Source organism: Chanodichthys erythropterus, chromosome 17, assembly GCF_024489055.1.
Source record: "Chanodichthys erythropterus isolate Z2021 chromosome 17, ASM2448905v1, whole genome shotgun sequence".
Classification (NCBI taxonomy): domain Eukaryota; kingdom Metazoa; phylum Chordata; class Actinopteri; order Cypriniformes; family Xenocyprididae; genus Chanodichthys; species Chanodichthys erythropterus.
This window is the reverse complement of record NC_090237.1, coordinates 15,980,837-15,992,500: the sequence shown is the minus strand read 5'-3', so window position 1 is coordinate 15,992,500 and position 11,664 is coordinate 15,980,837. Positions and strand designations below refer to the sequence as shown.

Sequence of the window (11,664 nt, the reverse complement as noted above, 5' to 3'; positions counted from 1 at the left end):
CTCTGCAGTGTTTTGGATGGTCACACTATAGGCCATTTTCAAACATGCTGTAACTCGAAAATCAGATACCGCTGAGCTCAGTACAGTGTCGTTCCTTCAATACGATGTCCTGACATGTTGTTTGTGTTGTTCTAGTAATGGTGTGCTCTGTTCTGTTTTCATTGTTATTTAAGCTTACTTATTGGAAGGCAGGAAGTTGTTTTCAGGGCTTTATCTAAGCAACCACTTACCTCTCTATCTGTTGTAAGGGGTAATGTAAAGATTCTGGTTTGTATGCTATTCTCTGGATGCCTGACATTGCTGAATGCAGAGTACTTCCTCTCACTTCAATCGAATATACTTTACCTAATGTATATTTGTCTATATTTAATCATGCAACCGCAATGCATCATCTCTATCTGTGAGTGTCTCGGTTCGCAGATAGAAATATACAATGTTGTATTTAAGTGATGGGTTTAGAGGATATTTTAAATTGCAACCAGCTTTCCAGAACCACAAACTTACAGTACAACTGCTTTTACATTCCATGCCATTTTAGATCTATTCACTGCAATGCATGAGACATACATAAAAAAAAAAAAAAACTTTTTAGAATGTGATCACAACTTTTTTTTGACAATTGTACAAAATTATTTTTTTTTCTCTAAAATGTCACATGCGCTGCACTACCGTCTATGTATACACAGTGGTTCTCACCTTTTAAAACCCATTTTCAAATGGTGGATACATTTTGAATATAATCAGATCAATGTGGGTGGGCTTTTGCTCTGAAGGGTGAAGCTGAGAACCTCTGATCACACAGTCACACTGTGTTTATCTTTTTAAAGACCAGTTACATGCCTTACAGTATGTAATATAACTTTTGAGTCTCACTGTCCTCCAAGTGAAAGTTGACATGAAGTATCTGAGCATGTTTGTATTATTGCGTGGTTTTGTGTTTGCATGCAAATTATTTACTGTAATGTGTCTTCTAAAGGTTATGCAGAAATATATATCTATGTGTTTCTACCTAATGAACACCTAACTGATTTCAAAAACGACAATTGCAAATTCATAGATAATTTAAATGAATTCTTGCCAGCAGTGAATTCATTCTGATTACAGAACTGATATGCATGCTGTTGTAGTCTTGTGCTTTTGTTCATATAACAATAAAAATAAAACATATCATTTTTTTTTTTTTAATTGTTATATGAAACCAGTTGCTCACAATTGTAGCACCTGGATGCAAAGCATGACTGCTCATCTCTGAGGTGATGTATAGTTGCACTTTGTTTTTGCTAACTGCTATAGTTCCTGATAACCTGAAATAGCTTTGAAAACTCTCCTAGTGCATTACAGCAGTGCAGCTATATTTTGACTTGCCCACTTATGCATTCTGCACTTTTGTCCTCATTCTCAGTACGCTTGAGAGTGAGACTGAATTCATCACAAATATCCTTAGTGGCACAGTATCGGTCTGACAGGCCTCCTCTGATTGCTCAAGTAATTATACAAAATTCTATCTGATTACATATTATCATTTTCTCAGCGAGTGAAGACACCGCGGCGAAGTACTCTGAGATCATGATGTATGTGCTCCTGGTGTTCCTCACATTCTGGTTGCTGGTGGAGATGGTCTACTGCTACAGGAAGATCTCCAAATCTGATGAACTGGCGCAGGACCCTGCGTGAGTATTACATTTTTACAGTATTACAGTTTACAAAAAAATGATTTGCATTAACAAAAGATTTGCATTAAAAAAAGTAAATAATTAGATTATTGAGCCATTTTGTATGTGTGTGTGCGTGTATGTGTGTGTGTGTGTATATATATATATATATATATATATACATGGAAAGTATGGGTACGGAAAGTATTCAGACCCCCATAAATTGTTCACTCTTTGTTATATTGTAGCCATTTGCTAAAATCATTTAAGTTCATTTTTTTCCTCATTAATGTACACACAGCACCCCATATAGACAGAAAAACACAGAATTGTTGACATTTTTGCAGATTTATTAAAAAAGAAAAACTGAAATATCACATGGTCCTAAGTATTCAGACCCTTTGCTCAGTATTTAGTAGAAGCACCCTTTTGATCTAATACAGCCATGAGTCTTTTTGGGAAAGATGCAAGATTCACACCTGAATTTGGGGATCCTCTGCCATTCCTCCTTGCAGATCCTCTCCAGTTCTGTTCAGGTTGGATGGTAAACGTTGGTGGACAACCATTTTTAGGTCTCTCCAGAGATGCTCAATTGGGTTTAAGTCAGGGCTCTGGCTGGGCCATTCAAGAACAGTCACGAGTTTGTTGTGAAGCCACTCCTTCATTATTTTAGCTGTGTGCTTAGGGTCATTGTCTTGTTGGAAGGTAAACCTTTGGCCCAGTCTGAGGTCCTTAGCACTCTGGAGAAGGTTTTTGTCCAGGATATCCCTGTACTTGGCCACATTCATCTTTCCCTCGATTGCAACCAGTCATCCTGTCCCTGCAGCTGAAAAACACCCTCAGAGCATGATGCTGCCACCACCATGCTTCACTGTTGGGACTGTATTGGACAGGTGATGAGCAGTGCCTGGTTTTCTCCACACATACCGCTTAGAATTAAGGCCAAAAAGTTCTATCTTGGTCTCATCAGACCAGGAATCTTGTTTCTCACCATCTTGGAGTCCTTCAGGTGTTTTTTTTTTTTGCAAACTCCATGCAGGCTTTCATGTATCTTGCACTGAGGAGAGGTTTCCGTCGGGCCACTCTGCCATAAAGCCCCAACTGGTGGAGGGCTGCAGTGATGGTTGACTTTCTACAACTTTCTCCCATCTCCCGACTGCATCTCTGGAGCTCAGCCACAGTGATCTTTGGGTTCTTCTTTACCTCTCTCACCAAGGCTCTTCTCCCCCGATAGCTCAGTTTGGCCGGACAGCCAGCTCTAGGAAGGGTTCTGGTCGTCCCAAACGTCTTCCATTTAAGGATTATGGAGGCCACTGTGCTCTTAGGAACCTTAAGTGCAGCAGACATTTTTTTTGTAACCCTTGCCACAATTCTGTCTTTGAGCTCTTCAGGCAGTTCCTTTGACCTCATGATTCTCATTTGCTCTGACATGCACTGTGAGCTGTAAGGTCTTATATAGACAGGTGTGTGCCTTTCCTAATCAAGTCCAATCAGTATAATCAAACACAGCTGGACTCAAATGAAGGTGTAGAACAATCTCAAGGATGATCAGAAGAAATGGACAGCACCTGAGTTAAATATATGAGTGTCACAGCAAAGGGTCTGAATACTTAGGACCATGTGATATTTCAGTTTTTCTTTTTTAATAAATCAGCAAAAATGTCAACAATTCTGTGTTTTTCTGTCAATATGGGGTGCTGTGTGTACATTAATGAGGAAAAAAAGCAAATGGCTGCAATATAACAAAGAGTGAAAAATTTAAGGGGGTCTGAATACTTTCTGTACCCACTGTATATATTGCATTAGAGCTGTCAATCAATTTAAAAAATGAATCAAATTTTTCTGTGATTAATCTAAATTATTTGCACCTAACATTAAAGTTTTTAATATATATTTTTATATTGTAATAATTTCGCATTTAATCTCCAAATTAGTGAAGACAGTATATTTTAAGTATCTTCTCTAACAGGTCGGAAATATACAGAAATTGAATACAGTTATCAAACACTTCGCAGTCTTCACTGCATAAATTATGAATTAGATGAAGAGTTTGGTTCCAAAATGCTTTAAATCCATTTTGATTAATTTGAGTAAAAATGTGTTTTCTTTACCAAGAAAATGGCAAAATGAACACCACTATTTTCTGTTTCAAACTTTCACATAGCATCTTTAGGTTTAAATAACATTAAAAATTCAAATCCAGTTTTTGATTTTCATAGATAGTTTGATATAATTTTATTATAAAAACTGATTATTTTTCCCCCAAAATGCAGTAAATCCATGACACGTTTTTTTTTTTTTTTTTTTTCCAAAATGCAATTAATCCATTGAATCAATTTAAAAGCTATTTTTCCATAATGAAACTGTTATAAATACACAACAAAGTAAGTTGATCCACATATGATAACCTACTAATCTTATATACAGGCACTGTACTAAAAATACATTCAATCAGCTGTCGCTCCCAAAATGAATGCAACGGGTCATCTTGTTAATGCTATAAATTAATTATGTCTCCGTTTGTCATTACCGATTAAAGAGTATCTGGTGCCACTGCATGGTTCATGATTCAGTTTTGGGAACCGTGACAGAAGTTTGATGCTGTCGCGTGTGAACAAGCAACAGCCAGCATTTTTCCGCCTCCCGAGTGCCTCATCTTCTTAATCTCCTCACGTAAATGATTAGATTTCAATGGATTATGTTTCTTCCCCACCGCAGAAACCACCACAGGTTCATTGATGCCGTCAAAATTACTCATTTTTTGTTTTTTTGTTGATCACAAAGTAGATTAGGAAAACTAGGAAGCCGGGTGTATTCAAAACACCGTCATTACTCTTTACAATGGGTGGAATGGTACGCTGTGATTGGTTGAGCGGATGTATCACATTCTGCAGAGAAGGGAGACTGGGGTTTGTCATGGTTTGGAAAGATAGGGAGAAAACATGACAGAATATCAAGGTGAATATCGCATTTTGCATAAAATTAAAAATTGACTTTTCAATACCGACCAGATACAATACTGATTTTGGTGGGAACATTGGTGGCCGTTTATCGCATTTTGGAACCAAACTCTTCAAAAATTGATTAATCCTCATTAAAGCTATAAAAGTTATTCAGTCAAGAGCAGTGAGTGATTATCACTTTTTCTTTTGTTCTTTGATTAACATTAATGACAGACTGCAGGAGATTTATTTGGCTGCTGTCACTTTAAGACCTGCCACACTTGTAGCAGATCTGACGCATCCTATTTTCTCACAAATCTTTACGTTCATTTAAGACTTTATTTAACACATTTAAAGGAACACTCCACTTTTTTTGAAAATAGACTCATTTTCCAACTCCCCTAGTGTTAAACAGTTGAGTTTTACCATTTTCGAATCCATTCAGACGATCTCCGGGTCTGGCGGTACCACTTTTAGCATAGCTTAGCATAGTTCATTGAATCTGATTAGACCGTTAGCATCTCGCTCAAAAATGACCAAAGAGTTTCGATATTTTTCCTATTTAAAACTTGACTCTTCTGTAGTTAGATCGTGTACTAAGACCGACGGAAAATTAAGAATTGAGATTTTCTAGGCTGATATGGCTAGGAACTATATTCTCATTCCGGCGTAATAATAGAGGAACTTTGCTGCCATACCATGGGTACAGCAGGTGCATACATATCAATATCTTTGTAAAAGTCTTAAAGGAACACTCCACTTTTTTGAAAATAGGCTCTTTTTCCAATTCCCTAGAGTTAAACAGTTGAGTTTTACCATTTTCTAATCTATTCAGCCGATATCTGGGTCTGGCGGTTCCACTTTTAGCATAGCTTAGCATAGTTTATTGAATCTGATGAGAAAGAATGATTGATATATATATATATATATATATATATATATATATATATATATATATATATATATATATATATATATATATATCAATACACATAGAATTCAGCCACAATCACAGTCTCTTCTTCTGAGAATAGGGTCCATTTAAGTCAATCAAAATTTTACTTCCAGTCTCTATATAGTTTACTTCATTATTCAATGCACTCCAAGCATAATGGAAATGTAGGCGTATGTACAGCCTGTTTGACAGGTGGATAAAACATGTTCTTACTCAGACATGACATTCATCATTATTGACTAATTTGAAAGTTCAATCATTAGTGATGAATTTAACTCTGTATTCTGGAGATTATTGAGTTTGGATACTTGATAACACACCATAACACACAAACACAGGCATCCACACACACACACACACACACACACACATATGGGTAATGTGTGCATAAGTGCTTTAAAAGCGTGCATTAGTGCGACCTAATCCCATCAGTCATGTAGAGCAGATGGGAAATAAAGTGGTGGCACATCAGGCGTACCAGTTGTAATCAGATTCCAAACTGATATTCATTGATCTCTGACTGTCATTTGACACAACATTGGGTTATTTTAACCCTCTCCCGCTCTGTCTTTACCATAGTTTACTTTGCTGTCAGTCATTTCCTGTTGATTTGTTTGTCAGTCATATGAATATGTGATTTATATTGCTGTCCTCATTCTGCCAGCAGAAGAAAACACGGAGATCCCCAAACGTCAGCATCATTGAATATTCAAAGTCATTAAGCATTATAGCAATAGTTTAGCCAATAAAATAAACTGTCATTGTTTTCCCACCCTCATATCATTCCAGATCTGTATGGTGTTTTAGATATTTGTGAAGAATAATAACACAGCTCATGTCATACAACGACCACATAGTGACTATCATTGAATAATGACTTACATTTGGACTTAAGTTATTACTTTAATTATATTTTTAAGGGTCTATTTGTAGTTTTTGGAGCACCTGGTTACTATGAACTGTCATTATATGGCACACTGGGAAAAAAATGTTAACCTAGTAAAATGTGCTTCATTTGGTAGCATCAACAGTACATTAAACATTTTAAGAATATACATTTTCAGAAAAGGTTTCCCTAACAAATTTAAGGTTTAGATCAGGTAGAAATTGCTCCTAACAATTACATGTTAACACTTCTTACTGTGCAAGAGCTGCATAATGATTCTTTAAAAATGTTTAGTTTTGTGTTCCAGTGTGGGAAAAAAAACACCATACAGGTTTGGAGCAACATGATTATAAATAATTTTTATTTTTGGTTGAACTTTCCCTTTAATGTGGTGATGGTAATTGACTGCTGCTTTGCTGAAGGGACCTAAGGTGGTGCAGAAGTGCACCCTCAACTCTTAGTTTTTGCTTTTTCTTTTGTACCCATGTGTCTACAGGACAGACTACTTAGCCATTCCCTCTGAAAATAAAGAAAACCCAGGCCCTGCTGTAACGGAATAAAAGTCTCACACCATTACGGTATTTTTGTATTTACCTCTCAATTAAAAACATCATGAATAATTCCCCACTCATCCTGAGTAGCTGATTAGAACCCCTCTACTATCACGGTCTGTTTCTCTCTTTCCTTGTCCACATCCTCTCTTAACATCACCGGATCTCCATTCTCATCCACTCAAGCACATGCCACTGCTCTGTTCATTGCTATATCTGTCCAGCAATTACTAACCTCAGCTGATCTCTCAACATAACTCAATAAGAGAGAAAGTACAGCAGCGGTAATGCTGAGGTCAGGGTTTGTTCTCTGTGTAAACTCCTTGATCGATGATTTTACATTGTTTAAAGTGTTTTGGAATATGAGAATGCATAGATTGTTGTGAAATGACATGGATCCATTTATTTTAATTTGCCATGTTTTTTTTTTTTTTTTAATTCTAAGCAGATTCCTGCAGTGTCATCTGATATGTTTTACTAGAACTGGAGTGATTTGTAATTTGAGGATGACTTTTTGTTTGTAACATCCTCTTCTGATGGAGGATAGTATGGAATGTTCTAGAAACATGATTAGAAAATGAAGATGCAGCTATTTTATATATACAAATTAGCTGCCTTTTTTGGGATGTTATGTTCCATAATGATGTTAACTTTTTTGATATCCCAAAAAGCCAACTAATCTTAAAAAATAGATAACACTGCTTTTTTGGGGATATCAAAAAAGTTCCCAGCTAACAGGGAACATTACCTTAAAGGGTTATTTCACCCAAAAATGAAAATTCTGTCATTTATCACTGTCGCTCATGTTGTTCCACACCCGTAAGACCTTCCTTCATCTTCGGAACACAAATTCAGATATTTTTGATGAAATCCGATGGCTCAGTGAGTCCTCCATTGAGGCCAAATTAATTTACACTTTCAAATGCCCAGAAAGCTACTAAAGATATGTTTAAACAGTTCATGTGACTACAGTGGATCAGCCTTAATGTTGTGAAGCAACAAGAATACTTTTTGTGTGCCATGACTTTATTCAACAATATCTAGTGATGGGCGATTTCAAAATACTGATTAATGAAGCTTTACAAATTTTTGTTTCAAATCAGTGGTTTGGAGCGTGTATCAAACTGCCAAAGTCACCTGATTTCAGTAAATGAGGCTTCGTTACATCAAAAGTGTGAAATTTCAATGGTTCACCCTTGGGGGGCATGACTTTTGTTTCACACTCTAAACCACTGATTCGAAACAAAAGATTCGTAAAGCTTCAAAGCTTCATGAAGCAGTGTTTTAAAATCGCCCATCACTAGATATTGTTGAATAAAGTTGTTATTTTGTTTTAAAAAGTATTCTCATCACTTCAAACATTAAAGCTGGAGTCCGCGATTTTTCCTCTTTGTCACCATCTCTGTTTGAAACATGCGATTGCAGTCATATGCGGAACAGTTATCTGTACATGCGTTGTGCATCGGCACAGCTCGTCAGCGCAGATGAATCTAATGTTTGCTGTCAGTCACTGCACCGGTGTGGATACTGTACTTCAGAATCACAGATTCTATGTCTTGAAAGTATGACCAACATAAGAATTTTCACTGGAAAATATCATCTGAACAAGTAACATTTCTGCCACCTTTGTTCTGACCAGCTGAGGAAAAAAGCATTAGGCTACAATAAATTGCGCTGCCAATGATGATTAGATCTAACGATTGCTTAGCTCGGATCATGCCAAACCGTGCAAATTATTATTACTGTTATACTTTGTTCTCAAATCGTTAATGTTAACAGCATCAGCATTACTATGACTATGTGTATATTAGTGTTACCTGTAGATTTCAATTTCTGTAGCCACTCAACAGTCCAAAGTCTTTGCTTTTGACTACGGCTGAATCTCCAATTGCCACTGATGATTGTCATTTGGACCTTTCTGGATTACAATCCGCCATCAAAATGATAAGTTTAATTATTTCAGCTGTGAGAACGGGCTATAAATGATCCGCTACCAGCAGTGTCCTCACGTGATAAAACCAACTAGCCTGGACTCCTTCCTTTCTGTTTACGGACGTGACGTAATGATACAAAGAGGAACTGCAGCATGCTTGAATATAAAACATTATTACAAGCTTACCGTTGTGAATCGAGCTAAGATAATGAGATAGTTTTGAACACTGGCTGGTTATGTACTTGCTCAAAAATTGATTTTGGATAAATTTTAACCAAAAAAAGTTATGGACCGCAGCTTTAAGGTTGAACCACTGTAGTCACGTGAACTGATTTAAATATGTCTTTAGTAAATTTCTGGGCATCTGAAAGTGTAAATTATCTTGCTGTCTATGGAGGCCTCACTGAGCCATCGGATTTTATCAAAAATATCTTAATTTGTGTTCCAAAGATGAACGAAGGTCTTATGTGTGTGCAACAACATGGGTGTGAGTAATTAATGACAGAATTTTCATTTTTGGGTGGACTAACCCTTTAACTTTGACTAACGTTCTTTAAAAGTTATGTAAATGTTAGGACAAAACGTTCTTAAGTAATGTTCTTATAAGGTTATTAGTAGTTACGTCTCGTAACGTTGAGAGAAAATGTTCGTAGAACAATGTTCTTGGAAAGTCCATATGACGTTATTTGTACTTGATGAATATTCTCATAAGAGAAAAAGTTCTTAGAATAACATTCTCGGAACATCCTTATAATGTGATTATTCGCTGAATGTTTTCATAATGTTATCATAAAACGTTCTTAGTACAACGTTCATGGAACGTCCTTACAATGTTACTTTTTCCTTGATGAACATCTCATAACATTGAGAGAAAACATTTAACATTTAAAAACACAGAAATCATTCAGAAATAATGTTTTCATAACATTTTCAATATGATAGATAATATATGTAGGCTAATGTTCCTCTAATGGAACCAAGAAAAAGCGTTCTTAATATATTAAAAAAACTGATGTTTTGAACGTATTTTCAGAAATAATATTTACATAAAATTTTCAAAATGATAGAATGGAACGATCCTCTAACATTCACATAAACCAAGAAAAAAAAACGTTCTTAATACATTTTTAAAAATTGGACATTTTGAACATTAAAAAACTTAATGGGAATGTTAGCAAAACATTCTAAGAACATAATGTATTTTTGTTAGCTTGGTTAACATCCCCATGGAACACAACTGCAATTTATACATAAGATTTGTGTCACAAATATACATTCTAACCAAATCTGGACATTGCTTTCTGTTTCAGGTACTGACGAGTCTTAATAGGACCCGGTTTAAAATGGAGAACAGGCACTGATGTTGTTCTAACACTCTGAAAGCTGCTCTGAGAAACCAGGAGACCTGCCAAATCAAATCCCTCTCGTCTTGATAATGTGATGTGTGGAACAAACTCTCGACTGCTCCATTATCTCCCACTGACTCAGTGGAAGTCCGCACTAACACACATCTTATCTCAGACTGTTGAGGATCTGTATGTGTCTGTCCTCAACTTTTGCCTTAGTAGAGACACAAATACAGCAGCCCAGAGCTGAAGAGCTATCATACTGCCTATACACGCACTTTTCTTAACCAAATGGCAATCATTATCGTCAGAATGCCCATGTTAGCCTTTCCCTCTTTGGTATACGCTGTTCTTACTCTTTTGATAGAAATAGATGAAGATAAGTCTGGATTACAATTAGACTTGGTTTTTATTGTCGTGTTTTCTATACAAGGAATCTCATTATAGTATTTAGTTGTTTTTTATTATTGTTTTTCATTTTTAAAAAATGTTCAAGTCACTCAGCTTTGCCACTTTGCAATTAATAATAAGTAAAACTGGCAGGTGTAATAAGGACATACTGTGTACAGCAGTGAATGCTCTTTGTGTGATTGAACACATGCTGTCATCTGTGTTTACATTGATCATAGCTGTTGCATTAAAGCAAGTTTATGGGATTAAGATTCAACAACAGACATGGGACAGAACAGCATAATTATTACATTATAACACTGGATGCTTTGTCAACAATGGCAGTTTGTACTGAAGCCAGTCCACATTGCAACCTTTTGCTATTGCTCAGTTGTGTTCAGCAGCAGTTGTGGGATCTGTATACCTTAAACATTTGCTTTATAATTCTACAGACTCATTTCAGATTGACTGTGAACTGTTGGCTGGAAGTAGTTACAAAATCTATTCAGCTGTTAAAATAACACTTTACTATGTGGTTGTATTTCTTTTTTTCACTGTTGCTGTTATGAATTATACAGATTTGTTTTTTTTTTTTTTTTTTTTTACAGTGGTGCAGGCTTGATTCACTGTTAACTTTGCCTTTTGCATTGTTTTATATAGGTCATTGCCACCACACAAACACTGCGCTTGCTCTAATCTGTTAAAATAGAGCTGCTCATCACTTGTCAAAGCTTGTCATGTGTATTAAACCAGGCAATGCGTTTAAAAAAAATGCCTAATTGCTTATTATTTGGAAACATTTCTCCCCCAGCCTAAACACATTGCATTTAGGTGCTAAAAAACATATTTCTTTTAAATTAAAACTATTTAAAAAAAACATGCAAGATTTTCAAAACCAGAGACAATCACACTTCTCACAGTCATAGGTGCACTTACAAATCACATGATCGTATTTAAAGTATTTGCATAGCCCCTATGATCACATAAACACACATATTCAATAATTACA

At 36.0% G+C, this 11,664-nt stretch overlaps 1 protein-coding gene across 3 annotated transcripts in view; it reads left to right on the top strand.

Annotated features, from left to right (window-relative positions):
* scn3b (sodium channel, voltage-gated, type III, beta) overlaps nucleotides 1-11,404 on the top strand; it is a 24,044-nt gene extending 12,640 nt beyond the window's left edge. For all 3 annotated transcript variants that reach the window (XM_067366129.1, XM_067366130.1, XM_067366131.1), the window contains 3 exons: nucleotides 1,532-1,670; nucleotides 6,932-7,013; nucleotides 10,230-11,404. In XM_067366129.1, the coding sequence (XP_067222230.1) occupies nucleotides 1,532-1,670; nucleotides 6,932-6,995 (203 nt within the window). In that variant the 3' untranslated portion in view covers nucleotides 6,996-7,013; nucleotides 10,230-11,404. The remainder of the gene's footprint in view (nucleotides 1-1,531; nucleotides 1,671-6,931; nucleotides 7,014-10,229) is intronic.
* Nucleotides 11,405-11,664: the final 260 nt, after the last annotated feature.